At 38.7% G+C, this 23,896-nt stretch overlaps 2 protein-coding genes and 1 long non-coding RNA gene across 5 annotated transcripts; 1 reads left to right on the forward strand and 2 right to left on the reverse strand.

The window, feature by feature from the left end:
• Window positions 1-2,410: 2,410 nt before the first annotated feature.
• Window positions 2,411-23,380, reverse strand: LOC112041702 (uncharacterized). 3 transcript variants are annotated; one of them, XM_087010169.1, is made up of 12 exons: window positions 23,268-23,380; window positions 22,765-22,980; window positions 22,003-22,239; window positions 20,882-21,196; window positions 20,331-20,567; window positions 8,146-8,454; window positions 7,587-7,823; window positions 5,650-6,138; window positions 5,117-5,345; window positions 4,618-4,717; window positions 3,949-4,099; window positions 2,411-3,425 (listed from the first exon to the last, which is right to left on the reverse strand). In XM_087010169.1, the coding sequence occupies exons 1-12, from the start codon at window positions 23,347-23,349 to the stop codon at window positions 3,277-3,279; spliced, it is 2,751 nt and encodes a 916-aa protein (XP_086866295.1). In that variant the 5' UTR covers window positions 23,350-23,380; the 3' UTR covers window positions 2,411-3,276. The 3 variants fall into 3 exon arrangements, with proteins under 3 accessions (XP_086866295.1, XP_086866296.1, XP_086866297.1); XM_087010170.1 differs by lacking the exons at window positions 20,331-20,567; window positions 20,882-21,196; XM_087010171.1 differs by lacking the exons at window positions 20,331-20,567; window positions 20,882-21,196; window positions 22,003-22,239; window positions 22,765-22,980; window positions 23,268-23,380 and adding exons at window positions 9,131-9,367; window positions 10,013-10,228; window positions 10,534-10,683.
• On the forward strand, window positions 5,989-7,567 carry LOC147762693 (uncharacterized). Its single transcript, XR_015333686.1, has 2 exons — window positions 5,989-6,122; window positions 6,895-7,567. It is a non-coding gene; the product is annotated as an uncharacterized LOC147762693 (long non-coding RNA).
• Window positions 13,043-17,242, reverse strand: LOC147762694 (ZP domain-containing protein-like). The gene is made up of 6 exons (XM_087010173.1): window positions 16,934-17,242; window positions 15,706-16,196; window positions 15,161-15,389; window positions 14,605-14,704; window positions 13,985-14,141; window positions 13,043-13,687 (listed from the first exon to the last, which is right to left on the reverse strand). Exons 2-6 carry the CDS (start codon window positions 16,004-16,006, stop codon window positions 13,542-13,544), a joined length of 933 nt encoding a protein of 310 aa, XP_086866299.1. The 5' UTR covers window positions 16,007-16,196; window positions 16,934-17,242; the 3' UTR covers window positions 13,043-13,541.
• Window positions 23,381-23,896: the final 516 nt, after the last annotated feature.

A 23,896-nucleotide genomic window follows, 5' to 3' on the forward strand; every position in this document is an offset into this window, starting at 1 on the left:
GACATTGTTAAATGAGAAAAATGACTTTTTTTTAGCTTGTTTACTTTACTACGCCTATGCCATGATGTCTATAAGAAGATATGACTTCTGACAGGAAACAATTCAGAAATCAACACCTCTGAAATCAAAATAAGTGAAGGAACAAATATAGCCTCTGGCGAATACAGACGGAGAATTCAGTATTATATTCCTTTGAGAGAACCCCGGAGAATTCAACTTCACACATTGTATGGATTTTAACGACCATTAATAGGCCATAGGCCGCATTAAGAACAATGGTCTAACTAGTCCGAGGATCAAATATGGCCGACCCAATTAAATAATTTATCCCCACGGGAAATCTATTCAGTGTCTATTAGCGGATTAGACGGCAAGCTTTTTAGTGGGTCTCCATATTTGACCCGCGGACTAGTTAGTCCCCTGTTCTGAATGCGGCCTATAGACTCTTGATAGAATTAGGAGAAAATCCTTGTTCTTGAATGATGTGAATAACATTAATTTAAGTCTGAAATTAAGTAGCAGTATGAACCAACACAGTCAACAGCATTAGCAACATTATTAACAAGTAGGCCTACAGTACCGTCAACAATGCTGTCGTTGTGCAACAATCTCGAGCTGTATTTTACGTCACACAGCATTGTTATACCACGTAGTATCATAGAATTCTCTACTTCTATGGTAGTATCTAGTGCCCAGCAAACACATAACGTTATAACGTTACCATAACGTTAATTTTACCAAAAAACGATATGGCCTTGGAATGGTAATAGGTGAGCGGCAGAAGGCCAAAATTTTCAGATTTAGTGTCCCCTTTATACACAGACCTGAATTATATATCATTTGAAAGCTCAGAGTCTGCTGGTCAAAGTTAGCCATGATGTGGAAATGGCAATTGCCTGCGTAACCATGGAAACGGACAATTTCCAAGATGGCCGCCTGTTTTTTTTGCATTTTTTCTAAAAATACAAATCATTGATAAACATACCTTAAACATTGTCTATCATCTAACCTTTACATGTTTTGTGATGAGGGAGATTATGGGCTAAAAAAACACCATACCAGAATTTCAAGATGGCCGCCGTTTTCAAGATGGCCGCCATTGTTTGTGAAATATTGGTCAAATTTTCTCATTTTATTCCAAAACTTTACATATAAAATCAAAACCACAATGTTCATATAACCTTTATTGCCTGGATTACATAAAGTAGTTATTATTACATTACATTGTGGCATTTGGTTTAATTTGGGAGAGGTTTAAGCAGTCAATTTTCAAATATTCAAAATGGCTGCCATGAAATGCAAATTTCCATGATGTGGACTTTAGTTCAGCTAAATCATCACAAAATATCTTTAAATGCCAAACTCACATACATATTAGTGCTAGATGCTTGATGCTACATGATGCTTCATACAACCTTTTCAAAATGGCCACCATTTTCAAGATGGCGTCCATTTTCCTGTTAAAATTCACTAAAATAGCATTTTCTAAAGGCAAAATTTATACAATAAAAAAAATCATATACAATATAAAAACAAAAAACCTCCAAAATTTAAAATAAGTTTTTGGCTTTGAATTGATGTTGTTTTATAAGATTTTAATTGTTTTTTTAATATGATAAATGCAAATTTAAATGTCATTTAAACGAAATGACATTATTTACACATTTTATGCTGGTGACTTCCTGTCAGTCAAATTCTCACATGAAAGTAAACAGCATGCAACAAATTATATCACTCTTCTAACATTGCTTTGAAGAATGCACGTTTTGTGTTTGGTGGGTGGTCCGGTTTTTTGGGTCATCGTCAACTCCTCCTCGGCGATGTAAGCCCGTTCTTTTTTGAAAATTGGCGACAGATACATGCACGGGTCAAGGCCAACGGTCGTGTTGATGTGAGTGACCAGCGTGTGACCATACTGAGATGCGCAATGCAGTGCAACACAGCGCGAAACACAGGGAAAAAAAACGACTCCGGACGCGAGTAAACAATGGAAACGGTCAATCGCAAGAAAATAAGGTGATATGAAAGTGAAATATATTGCCTCGTACATGTAATTGACAACGTTGACCAAACTTTACAAACCGTTACGTTTTCTTTTTTAGGAATATTCGGGTCGTCCGCCATATTAAAAACTCCAAGAGCTACTACTGGTAGAACATATGTGTGACCATTATTGGATATCATTATTTATATTCAAGTGCAGCATTAAGTCTTCAACAAACGGATAATTAATAATCTAGGTGCAGGGAAGTGTATCAAGGAAGTGTACATTTATAAAGCAAAGATGATGTATAGATAAATAATAATCAATATAACCTGTTTTGTCCTAAAGCGATTTACTCATTTCCTACCATTACACTTGGCAATTTTCTTTCCATCATGAATTATTCAAATCAAATTACAGCGAGTGTAAATCTATTTGTAAAGTAACTGTTTCTTAATGGACAATCCTCTTAAAAAGAAACAATAGCTAAGCTTTCGCTAATGGAAAATAAATAAAAACTTCCAGATACATTTCCTCCACAGGTAACTCGATTGTAAAAGTAATTTTCTGCCGAGTGCAAAAATTATTTTTACTTACAATGAAAAACATTTTCACTGAAGGAAAACATCTAGGAAATTTCAAGTACACAATTTCCAAATTACCTCGTGTTAATTTTCCTCACTTCAGCTCATGTAATTTACACCCCATTTCCATAGATTAGATCGACCTACTTTAGATCGACCTAACTCCCTGGGGATTCATGCTAAATAGCTGTCAGCCGGGCGGACACGAAAGATAATTACCCCCTTACAGCTTGTAGTAGGCGGGACGGACATTTAAGTCGGATTATCTGAAAGTAATCTAGTGAGACTCCCCGCGGGGATAGATCGATCTAAAATCTATGTGAATAGAGCCTTACACGCCTCTTTTTCTTTCCAACATACTTGTATATTCACCGGCTTTTCTATACATATATTTTTCCAACGCCAGGAGGAGGCGTGTTAGCTTCTTAATCTGATTACATTCAGCGAGAGTCCCCGTGCACACTAGCTATTGCGACCTAACTCATGATGAACGGACCTTCAGATGTGACAGCCCACAATGCCGCAGTCTACAGTGCCCACAATGCCGCAGTCTACAGTGCCCACAATGCCGCAGTCTACAGTGGTCTTGAAATCATGCGATTAACCTGGTAGTTTTCAGAGACATTAACATCTAGATTGATTGGGTTCGATTGTATCTGCGCTTAACAACGAAAATGAACACTTTAAGAAATGTCCCACACGGACAAATCACATCATAATATCATGGCCGACATACGTCACTACCCTCTGGCCATGTGTGCTACGCCCGTGCATCGACGCCTGGATGACTGGAGTGGCTACAACAACAAATGCAATAATGCTGCACGCGAAAGCAACTCCCCCCGAGGCTTCAGGATCTAGGGTAAAAGTAATAAAGTATTAAACGTTTACTTAAGAATCTAGGGTAAAAGTAATAAAGTATTAAACGTTTACTTTAGAATCTAGGGTTAAAGTAATAAAGTATTAAACGTTTACTTTAGGATCTAGGGTTAAAGTAATAAAGTATTAAACGTTTACTTTAGGATCTAGGGTAAAAGTAATAAAGTATTAAACGATTACTTTAGGATCTAGGGTTAAAGTAGCACTGTATACAATGATAACTCTACGTTGAAATGCAGGGTAAAATTAACAAAGTATGCAACGTTTCTTTTTTTAAGTTCACGAGTAAAAGTAACAAAGTGTACAGTGTGTACATTTAAAGGATAACAAATGTTCATTTTGGCCAAAAAATGAAATTTCCTGGGATTAACGACAATTTTCCCATACTTACTAATGGTTAATGAATCCATTTCTACATTCAAAGTTAATACTTGGGTTTTTTTTTGTTTTTTTGTTTTTTTTTTTTTTTTTGTAATATCTCTTAATGGGATGAATCCTTACCTCGCTTAGGCTGGAAGGGTCCCTGTGTGACGATATAGGTAGAGGAGGAGGCACCACTGACATCTCTGCGCCCTCTGGCGGGAGTCTGACAGCTCGTGGAACACGTCGTGTCACTCTGCATACATACCTGCATCTCACAGTGGAGGTACACCTACAGATGGGGTGACAGGAGAGAACGCCGTGATCCGCAGGGTGAGCTTCTGTATACATTTAATGACGCCATGGGTGAAATTAAATTTTGGACTCGATATTCGAAATTGTTATATTCAAACAACGTTTCCTTTTACATAGTTTTGACCTTAAATATTTTACAATACATTCCAATATTTTACAACACACTCGATATATACAAAACTGTAAAAACTTTTTGTAACCTGTTTTGCGTTACTTTTACACTAGCATTCATTGGAGACAATCTTTATATGATGATTATTACATTGGCATCATGCATCCATATATTTTAACCAAGAAGTTGTAACTTATTGGTTTAACACACCACTCGTGTCTTTATACAACAGTAGCTCCTCGTGAGAGGTAAAGAAAGATGTCACAGTGCCGCCGAGGACAGAGACTGCTCTTTATCCCTGGGACTTACTTGTTCTATATCACTGCTCTTTATCTCTGGGACTTACCTGTTCTATATCACTGCTCTTTATCTCTGGGACTTACCTGTTCTATATCCCGTACAAAGTAGAACGCTGGAAATCCAAATAATATTTCAGTGGAGTCGTTGCTAGGATACATGGTCAGCTGCTTCAGAACGGGACAGCTGGAATGTACAAGTTGTGAGACAGCGAGGCGTAATGGTAGGCGCCATGAGAGGTGGAATAAAATCTGTTGTGTGCAGCCATGCAATATCAACTAACACAAAACACGCCAGTTTGTTAGTTTGTTTTTTAAAAGAGTTTTTAAATACGTTTTTAAAGAGTTAAAACTCTAAAAAGGCATGTAAGCCAGTTTGAATGTGTGTGTGTGTGTGTGGGGGGGGGGGGGGGGGGTAATTTAATTATGTTGAATTCCTAACATAATTGAAAGTAAAAACGAACCATCAGTTTTGTTTGTTGGTTTTTACGTTGACATCGATTTCATTTATTTTTGATGACTTTATCTATTGATAAAATCTATTGATAAAATTTCAGTGGTTTCAGTGGCCTTGTGCCATACGTACCAATCGTCAATAAGTTTCACGGCTTCAGATGAAAACGGACTAAGAGAACTTGTTGCTTTACAACTGTCTGCCCTCAGCGCCAGGCCGGACATGTTGGCTGCAGCCAGCCTCACGCCCAGACGGATGTATATCTGGTCCTTCAGGTCCACGGACAGCGGGTAGTCGTCCGGCTGGTACGGTACTTTAAACTGGACGCCATGGTACTGCCCCAGACTAAACGTCAGGTTACCTGTCCAGAAAAAAAAAACGCGACAACTTGCACTCAGTAAAGAATTATCAACCCAGCATCATTTGTTCAAGTTTATGTTGACAATATCTTTTCATTGTCAATTGACTTGTTGTCAAAAGACGTGTTCGTCGTAGCATGCAAAGAAGAGATTTAACGCGTTGAGATAGTGTAATAGCGTTTATAGCAGCCTATGGACTGGGGATGCATTTTTTTCTGCGTTGATATCAATTTTATCAATAGATAAATGATTACATTTTGTCAATAACAAAACAGAACAACTGGTCAATCATAAAAAAAGGCTTACCATATCCATGCTCCAGAACATTCATGGTTCGGAAATGTGGCTTGTAAGAGATGGACAGGAGTTCCTTGCGGTCATATTTGCACACCGTGAGTACCGTGTTGAGATAATTTTCAAAGGGCACGGACACCTGTTGCTGGACTAGGGAGCAGCTCTTGATGAAAATCTCATTTTCGAACACGACAAAATCTTTGGTCAACCGAGCTGAAGTGCCGCACGTGTCAAGGCTAAAGGTGAACAAGATGTGACTTGAATTGTCCTTCCCGGTACATTGTGGGTCTCGGAGATGGGCGACAAGGTTTATGTCACCTGCCAGTGGGCCAACGACATCGCGCGCAACGGCAACCATTATGGTATTTGCACTGCAGTGGGATTCGGCGTAACTGATTTGCACATAAGGAGCTCTAGTTTGCTGACGGATCCCCAAATTATTCGTTTTGTCGGAAATATCAACAATTGTCTCCCTCTTTGTAGTTGTAAGTGTTTTTGATTCTGAAAAATACGCAAAAACACAGGAAACAAGTGTGTGCAAATATCGGAACAAGTCATTGGCAATATTGTGTCAGAAATTCTGTTTAAAAGCCCAAGCGTTCACAAAGGAAAAAAGAACCCCCATGTTCACTATACGTGAAAATTGGTCCATCAGGTCTGGTAGGAAAAACGTTTTGAAATGAACATGCTACTCCATATTTGCGAGTGTAAATATTTTAAGTGTTATAATCCCCAAATGTCCCAAATGAATAACTTTTGGGTCCCCTAACTTCATATTCCTTGCCGTTATGTCATGATTTAAACACTTAAATGGGGACTTTTTTTCTATCAATATAGGGAGTTGGCCAGCCAATAGGGGCAGTCTTCTCTTGTGACCTTGACCGTGACATTGACAATTGACTTGTTGTCAAAAGATTTGTTCGTTGTAGCATGCAAAGAGAAGATTTAACGCGTTCAGATAGTGTAATAGCGTTTATTGCAGCCTATGGACCGTGGATGCCTTTTTTCTACGTAAATATTCATTTTCTCAACAGATAAATGATATAAAACTGGCGGAACTCAAAAATAAATTTTTTCTGCCCCCCCCCCCCCCAAAAAAAAAACTCCCAAAACTGAGTGTTACATTTCTTTTTACTTGAGTGTACATGTAAGCAGTCTTCAATATTTATGATTTAGGAGTCTATTTAACAAAGTCTACGGACGTAATTTACATTCGCAATTCGTCGGTCGTCTTCCTAATACCTTGATTTGTTACAGGTGCCACTGTTGCCGTGGTTGTTGTTTTCCATATAAATTGCCCTTCGTCTCACGTGTCCACCAACACATCCCACTGGCAGACACCGGTGTTATTGTTATACATCAACAATGGTGGGTACTGGTATCGAACCCAGACCAAAAAGTTGCAGATATAGAAGCCTCTGCAGTCTTCAGTGTCCACAGTTTTTAAGCCTACTTTAAAGCAAGGCTTGTGTCTGTGTCTTTGTCTATGTCTTTTACAGGGTCAAGTCTTTCCGTAATACCAATAGAGTGCTCATTAATTTCTGCAGCCAACCAGGTCACAAAGTATTGCAACACTGTACTGTATATCTGCAGGTCTTAAATTGCTGCGGCTACTGTGTCACATTAACTTCTAGATTGTAGACTATTTTACCATCAATTTGGATTTACAGTCTTTTAGTGTACATGTATAACCAGACTTTTAAAATGTCAGCTTTGATTTTAAAGGTGAAAGTATCTACATGGTAACATATACAATAAGGATGACGTTCATAACATGAAACTTAACACGGTTGGACTGCACAAAAATCATCATATACGATCATTAAAACAATTCAACAGTCAGATAAACGATAATGCAGGTAACAAGGTATGTATATTTCAGTTCAATGTTTGTAAAATTTTATATAAGAAAATGTATTTTAAAAAATCAGTCGGTTTTGTTTACTAACTTGGAGGTGAGGTTGACGTGATCCGAGTCCCATCTCTAAGACAGTCTTTGAAGAGGCCTCGCCAGCGACAAGATCCCATGGTCTCGTTGAAGAAGAACTGATCCGGGCACTGCAGAATACTCCCCTCCACGTCCGCGCGGTCACAGATACTGAACAGGGAGCAATTCTTGGCTACAGCAAAGATGCCAGCTCGCGGACAGGTGAAAGCTCGTTCGGGTGCCATGTCGGCACGGTATCCTGTAAAATAGGTGCGGTGGCATAATCTGTAGGTCTGGTTTTGGTGAATTATTGTTGACAGGGTATAATTAAGCCCCAGTGGCATTTGATCATGTTTTTGTGGCCAAACTTGTGAACTTAATTGAAAAGAGGAGCTGTAAAAGCAAGTTTCATTTGTTCAACAAATATTTCATTCAAACTGATATGATCGTTGACAGATTTAACGCCGTAGTGAATAAGAATGGTAATTTCTAATAATAACAGGCCCGCCATCGTGATAAGAAAGAGTTTTTTTTTACGGAAGACTCAGTGCGGAGACCTTCCCCAGTTTTTCTTCTATTACCTAGAGTTGTGGTCGATGTCACTTTTGTTGTTGTTGTTGTCCATATAAACTTCCCTTTGTCGCACGTGTCCACCAACACATCCCACTGGCAGGCGCCCGTCTTAATGTTATACATCAACAATGGCGGGCACTGGTATCGAACCCAAGCCAAATTGATGCAGATATAGAAGCCGCTGCAGTCTTCAATGTCCACAGTCTTTAAGCCTTCTTTAAAGCAAGGTTTTCCCGTGGTGGTCGGAGCACGCGTGGTAGTGATTCTTTTTGTTGTTCTTCGCCAGGGGTTCCACTGTGTAGGCTTCGGCGTGGTTGCTGTACAAAGAATGGAAAGTGTTTATATTAGCGTAAAAATAACAATGTGTGACATCTAAAAGATTGCATTATCCCGCAATGTTCAATACCAATAGATTGCTTATTACTTGCAAAAAAATCCACAAGTCTATTTATCTGCTCATTTGTTTGTTTATTTGTTAGTACATGTAAGTTGGTTAGTCGGTTAGTTTATTCTTAAGAATTTTTTAAGTTTGCAAGTTAATTTCAAAAACTAACATCGACACTATGGCAAAGCAATGAATTGATCTTTTCAGTGGGTACAAATATCAAGTTTCATGTGCATTACTTGATCATATCGTTCCTTTGTGTTTGCAATATGTTTTGTATGTGTTGGATTTATTTTAGTTCGCAAGCCTTTGCTTTAGTCAACAAAATATCTGCAGTCTTGGATGTGGAAACACATCTCCGGAACTATTGAGTCCCATTAACTTTTAGATTGTAAGATGTTTTACCATCAATTTGGATTTACAGTATTTCAGTGTATAACCAGACTTTTAATATTTCAACATATGCTGTAAGGATAATGTTCATAACGAGAAACTTAACACAGTTGGACTGCAAAAAAAAAAATATATATATATATATATATAAGTACATCGTTTGTAAACATATAAACAGGAAATGTATGAAAATTAAACCAGATCTGTTCACTAACTTGGAGATGGTTTTGACGTGATCCGAGTCCCATCTCTAAGGCAGTCTTTGAAGTGGCCTCGCCAGCGACAAGATCCCATGGTCTCGTTGAAGAAGAACTGTTCCGGACACTGCAGAGTTTTCCCCTCCACGTCCGCGCGGTTACAGAAGTTATACAGGGAGCAGTTTTTGACGACAGCAAACATGCCTGTTCGCGGACAAATAAAAGGTCCTTCGGGCGCCATGCCAGCACGGTATCCTGTAAACAAGGTGCGGTGAATTTATACGCAGGTCTAGTATGTACGGTATAAATGTATAGTTAATTGCATAAGATTGTATATGATCATGTATTTCACCACACTTTTAAACTTTTTATATGAACAGTTCTACAAAATGCAGTGAACAAGAGTTCTCAATTTTTTTGTAGAAAATTACAATTTATAACATAATCGTGGCGAAAAAGGTCAAATCCAAGGTTGCAGTAAGACTGTGAATATAAGACTTCCCATCCAAGTTCAATAGTAAATATAAGTGCTTGAAAATTTGTAAAGTGCGGCGTAATGGTGAAAAGTAAGTCAAAGGTCAAGTTCAAGTTTGCAGGAAGACTGTCAATTTATGAGTTTCATTCAGGTTCAACAGTAATTATGGGCATATCTCTGCCAGTTTTAGAGACATAAGGGACGGAAATTTTTTGCAAACTTTTGGTAAAAAGAAGGCCAAAGGTTAAATTTAATGTCACAGGAAGACTGTCAATATATGAGTTCTTATTCGGGTTCAATAGTACTTATGGGCATATCTCTGTCAGTTTTAGAGATTTAAAGGACAGAAATTTTGCAAACTTCAGTTCATGGTAAAAAAGAAGGTCAAATTCAAGGTCACAGGAAGACTGTCTATATATACCCACCGTGAAGGGTACACACCCCGTCCTCTATGAGCCTGGTAGCCGAGATGCAACCCACAGCATCCTGAGAGAAGAAATACCCCAGTGAGCAGGAGTACGTCCCCACCAGCTGCCCGTAGCGACACTCGTAGTATTTGATACAGCTGACATCGTCTTTGTAGAAGTAGTCCTTCTTCCCGGAACAGTCGAACACGGCTTGGGAAGTCGGCAGGGTGAAGGCTAGGGAAGAACGAGGATTTAAAATAAAAATCTGAGTGAAGGCTTTGGCAAATTGCAAGATAGCAAAAAAAAAAAAAAAAAAAAATGAATGAAAAAGTCAGTCGTTAGTCGTTACTTCTGACACATGTCTTTGCTGTTAATATACCGGTACACTATTCGGTGTAGTGTGTGATGCTTATGTATTTATTAAACACATTTATGAGAGAGAGTGAGAGAGAGAGAAAGTACGCATATGTATATACATGTATTTCAATACCATATATATATTAAGTTAAATAGCTAAAATGATGAGACAAAACACTTACCTGTCACCACTGCCAGCACCAAAAAATGTTCCATGGCGGCTGAAAAGGATAGATAGTGAAGCTTAAAGTTTGAAATGTATATCAATTGGTTACCTCAAACTCAACTTCGTGTTTATTTTTAGACATCTTAATTCTATTTACTTTTTACAAAGGCTGTACCAGGTTCTGTTGTTAGGGGTTTTTCTTCCAAGAAGACATCAATTCAAAAATTATTCATATATTCAAGGACATCAGACAGCTCATAACGCCATAGATACGAGGAAACAAATAACTTGCGCGTTCCTAAATTAGACCGTTTACTGCTAGGAGACCGTCCGGCATTCACAAATAAGTTAGGTTGGCCCTTCTGGTTTGTTACTACCCTTTTATATCAGAACCCCATTAAAATACTACACAAAATCACACTGTGGGGATTTCAACATTTACGTAACAGGCTACTAGCGTACCACGTGGTTTCTTACCACCTGTGCTCAACGTATGAGGTTCAGACCAAGAAAGATCGGTTCAACTTAAACGAGCCTTAAACCTTGGATTTATGCCCGGGCGCGTTCTATGACCCGTTTGGAGACGTGACGTTATTGATCAAGAGTTGCAAGTACTGACTACGAATATATACGAATCTGTTAAGAACTTCACGAACTGATTACGATTCAACCACGGATCCTGAAATTTATCAATTCCTGGCGATTCGTGGGACTCGTGGTCTGTTTGAAATAGGGGCATAATGCTTTGCACAAAAACAAAATCTGCGTTTGTTACAGTGTATGTAAATTAATGTATGCACACGTTTTTAGTTGTAAAGGTGCGCGCGTGTATCCGAACGTGTTTCTGTATGTATGTATGTATGTATGTGTGTATGGGCGGATGGGCGGATGGGTGGGTGGATGGGTGGATGTGTTAAAACTAGCGTTTGTGTTTGACTGCACAATGATTCAGTAATGTATTTTACTGAATGAAAGTCCCCTTGAGCAGCAAGGGGGTGTTGAAGCTTTGTGTGCGTTTCTTTTGTGGAAGCTTTTTCACTTGAGTGCGAACTAAAACTAAATCATGCCATGTTATTTAAATAATTACACATATTTTAATATAAATGTGTTTTGATTTTTTAATGTCAGTGGTGGATGCGTACAGATGATAACAGAGGCGGAATAATCAACATTAATACGCAATAAGCCGAACTAGGTGTTACGTATTTCACCAACGCCACCGTATCTCACCCTGCACAATAATTTACTATCCAACCATTCACCGATGCTGTCAACTCCACCTCGGTGATATAAGAAAAGTCTGTTCCTTTTTGTAAATTGGCGACAGAAACATGCACGGGTCAAGGCCAACGGTCGTGTTGATATGAGCGACCAGCATGTGACCATACTGAAATGCACAATGCAGTGCTACACAGCGAAAAAACAGGAAACGGTCAATCGCAAGAAAATAAGGTGATATGAAAGTGAAATATATTGCCTCGTACATGTAATTGACAACGTTGACCAAACTTTACAAACCGTTACGTTTTTTTTTTTTTTTTTTTTAGGAATATTCGGGTCGTCCGCCATATTGAAAACTCCAAGAAGAGCTACTACCGGTAGAACATATTTTGGACGATTATTGAACATCACTGTTTATTTTCAAGTGCAGCATTAGGCCTGCAATAATCGGATATAAATAATCTAGGTGCAGGGAATTGTATCAAGCAAAGATGATGTATAGATAAATAATAATCAATATAACCTGTTTTGTCCTAAAGCGATTTACTCATTTCCTACCATTACACCTGGCATTCTTTTCCACCATGAATTATTAAAATTAAATTGCAGCCAGTGTAAATCTCTTTGTAAAGTAACTGTATCCTAATGGACAATCTTCTTTAAAAAAAAAACAATAGCTAAGCTTCCGCTAATGGAAAAAAAATAAAAAACATCCGGATACATTTCCTCAACAGGTAACTCGATTGTAAAAGTAATTTCCTGCCGAGTGCAAAAAATGATTTTACTTACAATGAAAACATTTTCACTGATGTAAAATATCTGGGAAATTTCTAGTACACTGTTTCCTAATTACCACGTGTTAAGTTTCCTTACTTCAGCTTATGTAATTAATACGCCTCCTTCTCTTTCCAACATATAATTACCGACTTTGCTATACATATATTTTACTCAACGCCAGGAGGAGTCGTTTTAGCTTCTTAATCTGATTGCATTCAGCGAACGGACTTTCAGATGTGACAGCCACAATGCCGCAGTCTTCGGAAGTCTTGAAATCGACGATTAAACTTTTAGTTTTCAGAGACATTTTAATGTTAAAACATATAGGCCCCTACATTGATTGGGTTTTCGCCGTTCTTCCATCATGTTGATTACAGTCTGAACTTAATAACGGAAATTAGCATTATAAGAAGTGTCCCAAATCACAATAAAACAAACCCTACTAAGCACAAAGCCAAGCCAGCTAAACATGGGCAACACCATGTCACAACCAGAAATAACAATAGGCACAATCACCCAGAACTGTGCTTTTTTTAAAAAAACTCGGAACATCTACATTTTGACTTAAATGTATTTTTATTTTGAATTGCTGGCATTTGAGATTTTATTTTCTAGTATTCCAATTTTTCTACAATAAATATAATGCGTAAATTGCAATTTGTGACCTTAATAGCGATACTACCTGTAGGCCTACTTTTCTCATTTTACAAATGTATAACCGTCTTTAGGGCCTACTTATTTAAATCCATTGTATGTGATACCAATTCAAACTAAAGTTTAAAAAAGCAAGATCCCAAACACACATATGGATATGAAACTGTCGATATGCTTAACTCACTCTCCATGTTTATAATGCAAACAAGAAAAATACATTCTAAATATCCCAGAACGTTCGTTAGATCAGCAGATTTGAAACAATGCGAGGTCAAATAAAATGCGCACAAACGGCAGATATAGGGCCTAAATGTCCAAAGATGGACGCAGGTTGCTTTCATCTGCATGCAAGGTCAATATTTTATAGTCACTCTACATAATATCATCTTCACCGTCATGTGTCGCTACCTTCTGCCATCGTGTTCTACGTCTGCGTCGTGACACACTAATGGCTGCTAGTGCTGCAACGCATACAACAACGCTGCACACGACAACAACGCCCGTGGCATTTCCTGGATCTAGGGTAAAAGTACCAAAGTATACAATGTTAACTTACGGAGCTAGGGTAAATGTTACAATGTATACAAATTCTGCTTTAGGATCTAGGTAACAAAGTTTACAATCTTTATCTTAAGATCTAGGGTAAAAGTAACTAATTATAAGTATACAATGTTTACTTTGGGATTTACTGTACACTAAAACGGACAGAGTAATTCGTTTTAAAAGGGGTCCTCTTTCTCCATACACTAACTCCTGTACATAACGGACATCTAAAGTCCTCACGTCCAGTAGTTGAGGTGAAGGTGGTGCCTTACCTCGCTTAAGCTGGAAGGGTCCCTGTGTGACGATATAGGTAGAGGAGGAGGAGGAGGCACCACTCACATCTCTGCGCCCTCTGGCGGGAGTTTGGCAGCTCGAGGAACACGTGGGGTCACTCTGCATACATACCTGCATCTCACAGTGGAGGTACACCTACAGATGGGGTGGCAGGAGAGAACAATGTGATCCGCAGGGTGAGCTTCTATATACGTTTAATGGCGCAATGGGTGAAATTAAATTTTGGACTCGAAATTCAACTGTTATATTCAAACAACGTAGGCCTACGCTTCCTTTTACATAGTTTTGACCTCAACAATAAATATTTTACAATACATTCCAATATTTTACAACACACTCGATATATACAAGACTGTAAAAACTTTGTGTAACCTGTTTTGCGTTACTTTTACACTAGCATTCATTGGAGACAATCTTTGCAAGATGATCATGTTATTATATTGGCATCATGCATCCATATGATTTAACCAAGAAGTTGAAACTTATTGGTTTAACACACCACTCGTGTCTTTATACAACAGTAGCTCCTCGTGTGAGGTAAAGAAAGATGTCACAGTGCCGCCGAGGACAGAGACTGCTCTTTATCTCTGGGACTTACCTGTTCTATATCACGTACAAAGTAGAACGCTGGAAATCCAAATAATATTTCAGTGGGGTCGTTGCTAGGATACACGGTCAACTGTTTCATAGCGGGGCAGCTGGAATGTAGAAGTCGTGAGAGATGGCATAAGATTTGTTCTGTGCAGCCATGCAATATTAAATAATAGTCTCTTGTGCAATATACAAAACACGCCAGTTTTAACTCTTTATAAACGTATTTTAGTAATTTTTTAATTAAAAAAAGGCATGTAGGCAAATTCGAGTGTGGAGGTTAATTTCCTTATGTTGAATTAATAACATAATTGAAAGTAAAAACGAACCATCGTAAGCAACGTCCATTCAGTATAACAGAGCGGCTGTTCTGTCGATCCGTTCAATTAAAAAAAAGATTAAATATAACTAATCCAGAGTGGAAATTTATCATAAAATGATGTGCAGGTAAGTGTTTGTTGTTTTTTACGTTGACATCGATTTCATTTATTTTTGATAGCTTTGGTTGCAGTGGCGTTGCGCTTAAAAAAGGCAAAACACATCCGATATTTTTCGATACTGACCCATCGTCAATAAGTTTCACGGCTTCAGATGAAAACGGACTAAGAGAACTGGTTGCTTTACAACTGTCTGCCCTCAGCGCCAGGCCGGACACATTGGCTGCAGCCAGCCTCACGCCCAGACGGATGTATATCTGGTCCTTCAGGTCCACGGACAGCGGGTAGTCGTCCGGCTGGTACGGTACTTTAAACTGGACGCCATGGTACTGCCCCAGACTGAACGTCAGATGACCTGTCCAGAAAGAAAAAAACGCGACAACTCGCACTCAGTATAGAATAATCAACCCAGCATCATTTGTTCAAGTGTATGTTGACAATGTCTTTTCATTGTCAAGTGACTTGTTGTCAAAAGACGTGTTCGTTGTAAGATGCAAAGAGAAGATTTAACGCGTTGTGATAGTTGTAATTGGTGGCTATAGCAGCCTATGGACCGTGGGTGCATTTATCTCTGGGTTAATATCTATTTTTTTAATAAATCAATGATTACATTTTGTCAGTAGCAAAACAGAACAACTGGTCAAGAGTTGTAAATCATAAAAAAGGCCTACCAAATCCATGCTCTAGAACATTCAGCGTTCGGAAATGTGGCTTGTAAGAGATGGACAGGAGTTCCTTGCGGTCATAGTTGCAAACCACGGGCACCGTGTTGAAATAATTTTCAAAGGACACGGACACCTGTTGCTCGGCAAGGAATCTGTTCTTTATAAAAATTTCATTTTCGAACACGACAAAAGCTTTGGTCAACCGAGCTGAAGTGCCGCACGTGTCGGGGCTGAAGGTGAACAAGATGTGACTTGAATTGTCCTTCCCGGTACATTGTGGGTCTCGGAGATGAGCGACAAGGTACATACGTCACCTTCCAATGGACCAACGGCTTCGCGCGCAATGGCAACCATTATGGTATTTGCACTGCAGTGGATTTCGCTGTGACTCATTTTCACATAAGGAGCTCTCGTTTGCCGATGAATCTCCAAATTATTCGTTTTGCCGGAAATATCAACAATTGTCTCCTTCTTTGTAGTTGTATGTGTTTTTGATTCTGAAAAATACGCAGAAGACATGGGAACTCGAAGTGTCGGAAGAAGTCATTGCAGATATTATATCAGATTCTCTGTTTAAAAGCCCCATATACTATCAAACAAATAGCGTACAGTCCCTCGTGCACTGGTGAGAGGAAATGAGAACCCAATGCTAAGTTTAATATACGTGAACATTAGTTCATAAGTTCTGGCCGAAAAATACGTTTAGAAAAAAACACGCTATTCCATTTTTGCGAGTGTAAATATTGTAAGTGTAAGTAATAAACCCCAAATGTCCCAAAGTAATTACTTTTGAGTCCGCTAATTTCATATTCATTACCATTATGGCATAATTTGAACACTTAGATCGGGATTTCTTTTACTATCAATGTTTTGAAAAATTGAAATGGTTCGCCAACAGACAGTCACAACTGAGGCATCTTCTCTCGTGACCTTGACCGTTACTATCAAAGGAAAGTTACTTGTAGGAGGGCGCTAGTGAATATTGCTCAGCAGACAAACGAGTCCTATCAAAAACGGAAATTACCGGCAATAGAGGCCTGCCTATATATTGGAAGGTACATGTATGAATTGATCCGCAATGACAAAGAGTTTTAAATGTTTTTTACTACCAACTTACGGAAAATTGGCACATTAAGTGGTGTACGCAGTCTTCAACATTGATTACTTTAGACTCTATTTAATAAATCTGTAAACAAAATTTACACTCGCAATTCGTCAGTCGTCTTCTTATTACCTTGGGTTGTTACAGGTGCCACTGTTGTTGTTGTTGTTGTTGTCCATATAAACTTCCCTTTGTCGCACGTGTCCACCTTCACATTCCACTGGCAGACGCCGGTCTTATTGTTGAACATCAACAATGGCGGGCACTGGTATCGAACCCATACCAGATCGTTACAGATATAGAAGCCTCTGCAGTCTTTAGTGTCCACAGTTTTTAAGCCTTCTTTAAAGCAAGGTTTCCCCCTGGTGGTCGGAGCACGCGTGGTAGTAATTCTTTTTGTTGTTCTTCGCCAGGGGTTCCACTGTGTAGTCCTCGGCGCAGTTGCTGTACAAAGAATGGAAGGTGCTATTATTAGCGTTAAAATAACAGTCTGCGTGTCTTTTACAGGGTCAAGTCTATCCGTAAGGTTCAATAACTTTTAGACTGTAGAATATTTTACCATCAATTTGGATTTACAGTATTTTAGTGTATAACCAGACTTTTAAAATGTCAGCGTTGATTTTTAAGGTGAAAGTATCTACTTGATAACATATACAACTAGAAAAGCACTCCGAGAGCGCAGACCTCCGCCAAGTCAGCAATTTTTTATTGTACCACCAGCGTTAGCGCTGGCGGTACACATGGTTTCGGTCTCGTCCGGATCGTTCCGCCGGCTCCGCCGGACGGCTACCGTTACCGCTTCTCCTCCTAGACGGTAAGGGCCCCCGTACCCATCTCTTGAATTTAGGTCACCTATAATCTCAGCTCGTTCCACGTAAAATTTGGGCTTTGCCGGTAATGAGGTCTGGGTGTGGCACTCATTGCAATGCACCCTTGTCCAAAAATGGCAAAATTAAATGCTAATTATCTACCCTACGGAAGGGGTTATGGGAAAAATTTCTACAGACGGCTTTCCAAAAGTCATATGTGTAGATTTCAAATATGCCCTTGGATTTGACCTTTGACCTTTACTTCAAGGTCAAACGGGCCAAAATTTTCAAAAAAATAATATTTTTTATGAAAAAAAATTTTTTTGCCCTGTTATTCAGACACCACACAGACTTAACCAATAATATTATTGGAAAGTGTTACCCTTCAGATCATCTTTCATCTCCGTGAATTTGGGGTCAATCGGTGCATTTTCACTGGAGTAACGGCCATAAGATGCCGAAACTGAAAACTGTCTCTAATTCGGGAACCGTTAATGCTAGAGACCCATTCTTTTTTGCATTTTGTAGAGCATGTAAAGCCCAACACTGAAAGTGGTCTCCGTTTTTTTGTATTCCAAACGGTTTTCGAGTTACGCTATCAAAAAGTACATATTGGTGGTGAAAGCAAAATGTGCAGTACGGTATAGTCAGGTGGCTCAGTCCAAATTTTTTCCAGAATTGTGCAATAGATGATAAAAGCATAAAACTTTCCCCGATGAATAACCATTGGGTGTTCATCTATTTTGGATCAGGGGGTTGACAAACACCCAATGGTCATTCATCGTGGAAAATTTCATGCTGTTATCATCTTTTGCACAATTCTGGATAAAATTTGGACTGAGCCGCCTGACTACTTTTCACCATGAACTAAACTTTGCATATTTTGCTTCCCTTTCATATCCAAAACTGGCAGAGATAGGTCCATAGTTACTATTGAATTTGAATAGGAAGTCATATACTGGCAATCTAAATGTGACCTTGAAATTGACCTTTGACCTACTTTTCACCATGAACTGAACTTTGCAAATTTTGCTTCCCTTTTATCTCCCAAACTGGCAGAGATAGGTCCATAGTTACTATTGAACTTGAATGGGAAGTCATATACTGGCAATCTAAATGTGACCTTGAAATTGACCTTTGACCTACTTTTAACCATGAACTGAACTCTGCAAATTTTGCTGCCCTTTTATCTCCAAAACTGGCAGAGATAGGTCCATAGTTACTATTGAACTTGAATAGGAAGTCATATACTGGCAATCCAAATGTGACCTTGAAATTGACATTTGACCTACTTTTCACCATGAACTGAATTTTGCAAATTTTGCTGCCCTTTTATCTCCCAAACTGGCAGAGATAGGTCCATAGTTAATATTGAACTTTTATAGGAAGTCATATACTGGCAATCCAAATGTGACCTTGAAATTGACCTTTGACCTACTTTTTACCATGAACTGAACTTTGCAAATTTGGTGCCCTTTTATCTCCAAAACTGGCAGAGATAGGTCCATAGTTACTATTGAACTTTAATAGGAAGTCATATACTGGCAATCTAAATGTGACCTTGAAATTGACCTTTGACCTACTTTTTACCATGAACTGAACTCTGCAAATTTTGCTGCCCTTTTATCTCCAAAACTGGCAGAGATAGGTCCATAGTTACTATTGAACTTTATTAGGAAGTCATATACTGGCAATCCAAATGTGACCTTGAAATTGACCTTTGACCTACTTTTCACCATGAACTAACCTTTGCAAATTTTGTTTCCCTTTTATCTCCAAAACTGGCAGAGATAGGTCCATAGTTACTATTGAACTAGAATAGGAAGTCATACACTGGCAATCTAAATGTGACCTTGAAATTGACCGTTGACCTACTTTTCACCATGAACTGAACTTTGCAAATTTTGCTTCCCTTTTATCTCCCAAACTGGCAGAGATAGGTCCAAAGTTACTTTTGAAGTTGAATAGGAAGTCATATACTGGCAATCTTACTGTGAAATTGACCTTTCACCTACCTTTTGATGAACTTTTGATATATTTTTTTGCATATTTTGAAAATTCTTGTTGATTGCATTTTTACAGCTTGTCAAGCAAAAGACTGGTGGCTGTGTCCCTTATTTTGTGTATGTGGGGGTCTATGCGCTTGCTCCAGCTGGTGGTACAATATTCGGAGGCGGTATCGCCTCTCTGATCCTCTAGTTAGTATTGATTATTGATTGATTATTGATCCAGATCACCACAAAAACTAATCATCTGTTCCTTGGCCCACTTCTGACAGTTCCTGAAAATTTCATCAAAATCGGTCTAGAACTTAGTTTTTTTATTATTGATTGATAATTGATCCGGATCACCACCAAAAACTAATCATCTGTAATTCTGTTCCTTGGCCCACTTCTGACTGTTCCTGAAAATTTCATCAAAATCGGTCCATAACTTTTTTAGTTATGTTGATGACAGATAGACAGACACAGACAGACAGACAGACAGACAAACAGGGGTGAAAACATAACCTCCTTGGCGGAGGTAATAAGGATAACCTTCATAACGTGAAACTTAACACGGTTGGACTGCACGAAAATCATCATATACGATCATTAAACAATTCAACAGTCAGATAAACTATAATGCAGGTAACAAGGTATATGTATTTTAGTACAATGTGTGTAAAAATTTTAATAAGAAAATGTATTTTTAAAAATCAGTCGGTTTCATTTACTAACTTGGAGGTTGTATTGCTGTGATCCGAGTCCCATCTCTAAGGCAGTCTTTGAAGTGGCCTGGCCAGCGACAAGATTGCGCGGTCTCATTGAAAAAGAACTGTTCCGGACACTGCAGAGTTTTCCCCTCCACGTCCGCGCGGTAACATAAGTTGTACAGGGAGCAGTTCTTGGCAACAGCAAAGACGCCAGCTCGCGGACAGATGAAAGGTCCTTCGGGCGCCATGCCAGCACGGTATCCTGTAAAATAGGTGCAGTGGCATAATTCGTAGGTCTAGTATAGGTGAAATATTGTTGGCAGGGTATAAATTATCGTCGATAGCATTTGATCATGTTTTTGTGGCCAAACTTAAAATTAATTGAAAAGAGGTGCCGTAAAAGCAAGTTTCATTTGTTCAACAAGTCTTTCATTCAAACTGGCATGATAGTTGACTGATTTAACGTTTTAGTGAATAAGAACGGTTCTTTCTAATAATAACAGGCCAGCCATCGTGATAAGAAGAGATGTTTCTAGGGAAACTCAGTGCGGAGACCCTCCCCAGTTGTTCTATTACCTTGAGTTGTAGTCGATGTCACAGTTGTTGTTGTTGTTGTTGTTGGCCATATAAACACCCCTTTGTCGCAGGTGTCGACCTTCACATCCCACTGGCAGACACCGGTCTTATTGTTATACATCAACAATGGCGGGCACTGGTATCGAACCCAGACCAAATTGTTGCAGACATAGAACCCGCTGCAGTCTTCAGTGTCCACAGTCTTTAAGCCTTCTTTAAAGCAAGGTTTTCCCGTGGTGGTCGGAGCACGCGTGGTAGTAATTCTTTTTGTTGTTCTTCGCCAGGGGTTCCACTGTGTAGGCCACGGCGTGGTTGCTGTACAAAGAATGGAAGGTGCTATTATTAGCGTAAAAATAACAGTGTGTGACATCTAAAAAATTAGATTATCCCGTAATGTTCAATACCAATAGATTGCTTATTACTTGCAAAAAAAATCCACAGGTCGATTTATCGGCTCGTTTGTTTTTTTATTTGTTAGTCAGTTAGTTAGTCAATTAGTTTACTCTTAAGAGTTTTAAACTTTGGCAATTATTTTCAAAAACTAACATTGACACTGTGATATATCAATGAATCTATCATTCCAATGGGTAAAACATCAATATTTCATGTACATGACTTTATCATATCGTTTCTTTGTGTTTGCAATATGTTTTATATGTGCTGGATTTATTTATTTTAGTTCGCAAGCCTTTGCTCTAGTCACCAAAATATCTGCAGTCTTGGATGGAGATACACATCGCCGAGACTGCTGAGTTCCATTAACTTTTAGATTGTAGACTGTTTTGCTATCAATTTGGATTAACAATATATCAGTGTATAAACAGACTTTTAAAATGTCAGCTTAGAATTTAAAGGTGAGAGTATCTACGAGGTAATATATACTGTAAGGATAATGGTCATAACGAGAAACTTAACACGATTGGACTGCAAAAAATCATCAGAGACGACAGTTTCACTATTCAGGTGAATGATAATGCAGATAACGGGATATATATATATATATATATATATATATATATATATATATATATATATATATATATATATATATATATTAGTACAACGTCTGTAAACATATAAACAGGAAATGTATGGAAAATAATCCAGTTCTGTTCACTAACTTGGAGGTGGTGTTGACGTGATCCGAGTCCCATCTCTTAGGCAGTCTTTAAAGTGGCCTCGCCAGCGACAAGATCCCATGGTCTCGTTGAAGAAGAACTGTTCAGGACACTGCAGAGTTTTCCCCTCCACGTCCGCGCGGCTACAGAAGTTATACAGGGAGCAGTTCTTGGCTACAGCAAACATGCCAGCTCGCGGACAGATGAAAGGTCCTTCGGGCGCCATGCCAGCACGGTATCCTGTAAAATAGGTGCGGTGAATTTATACGCAGGTCTAGTATGGGTGAATTAATCTAGGTACGGTATAAATTTATAGTTAATTGCATAAGATTGTAGAAGATCGTGTGTTTCTCCAAACTTTTGAACCTTTTATATAAACAATTGACAAGCTCTACAAAATGCAGTGAACAAGAGTTCTAATTTTTTGTAAAAAATTACAATTTATAACATAATCATGCCGAAAAGTAAAAGGTCAAATGCAAGGTTGCAGTAAGATTGTGAATATAAGACTTCCCATCCAAGTTCAATGGTAAATATAAGTGCCTGAAAATTTGTAAAGTGAAAAGTCGGCCAAAGGTCAAATTCAAGTTTGCAGGAAGACTGTCAATTTTTGAATTCCATTCAGGTTCTATAGTAATTATGGGCATATCTCTGCCAGTTTTAGATATATTAGGGACAGAAAAAATTTGCAAACTTCAGTTCATAGTAAAAAGAAGGTCAAAGGTCAAATTCAAGGTTACAGGAAGACTGTCTATATACACCCACCGTGAAGGGTACACACCCCGTCCTCTATTAGCCTGGTGGCCGGAATGCAACCCACAACATCCTGAGAGAAGAAGTACCCCAGTGAGCAGGAGTACGTCCCCGCCAGCTGCCCGTAGCGACACTCGTAGTATCTGGTACAGCTGACGTCGTCTTTGTAGAAGTAGTCCCTCTTCCCGGAACAGTCGAACACGGCTTGGGAAGTCGGCAGGATAAAGGCTATGGGAAGAACGAGGATTGAAAATAAAAATCTGAGCGGAGGCTTTGACAATTTGCAAGACAGAAAAAAACGAATGAAAAAGTCAGTCGTTAGTCGTTACTTATGACACCTGTCTTACCTACTGAGTACGGTGCGGTATGTTATGCTTGTGTATTTCTTTAACGCATTTATGAGAGAGAGAGAGAGAGAGAGAGAGAGAGAGAGATTACATACATGTACATGTATCTCAATACCATGTATCATATATTAAGTTAAATTATCTAATATGGAGAGACAAAATACTAACCTGTTACCACTGTCAGCACCAAAAAATGTTCCATGGCGGCTGAAAAGGATAGATTCTGTAGCTTAAAGTTTGAAATTTGCATCAATATGTTATCTTAAACTCAACTTCGTGTTTATTTTTAGACATCTTAATTCTATTTCCTTGTTACAAAGGCTGTATCAGGTTATGTTGTTAGGGGTATTTCTTCCAAGAAGACATCAATTCAAAATTATACATATATTCAATGACATCAGCTTGAGCATAACGCCATAGACACGAGGAAACCTAAATTAGACCGTTTACTGCTAGGAGACCGTCCGGCATTGACAAATAAGTTAGGTTGACCCTTCTGGTTTGTTACTACCCTCTTATATCAGAGCCCCTTTAAAATACTACACAAAATCACACTGTGGGGATTTCAACATTTTTGTAACAGACTACTAGCGCACCTGGTGGTCAGAGAATAGTTTCTTACCAAATGTGCTCAACGTATCAGGTTCATACCAAGACAGATCGGCTCAACTTGGCTATAAATCATACTTAAACCTTGGATTTATGCCCGTTTTATGACTCATTTGGAGACGTGACAAGATCAGATGTGAGAAAACAACACAGGGTTCGGATTTTACTCCAAACTGCACCTTTTTTTC

This window comes from Lingula anatina, chromosome 4 (assembly GCF_051362555.1).
Source record: "Lingula anatina isolate TDL-2025a chromosome 4, LinAna3.0, whole genome shotgun sequence".
Taxonomy (NCBI): Eukaryota; Metazoa; Brachiopoda; class Lingulata; order Lingulida; family Lingulidae; genus Lingula; species Lingula anatina.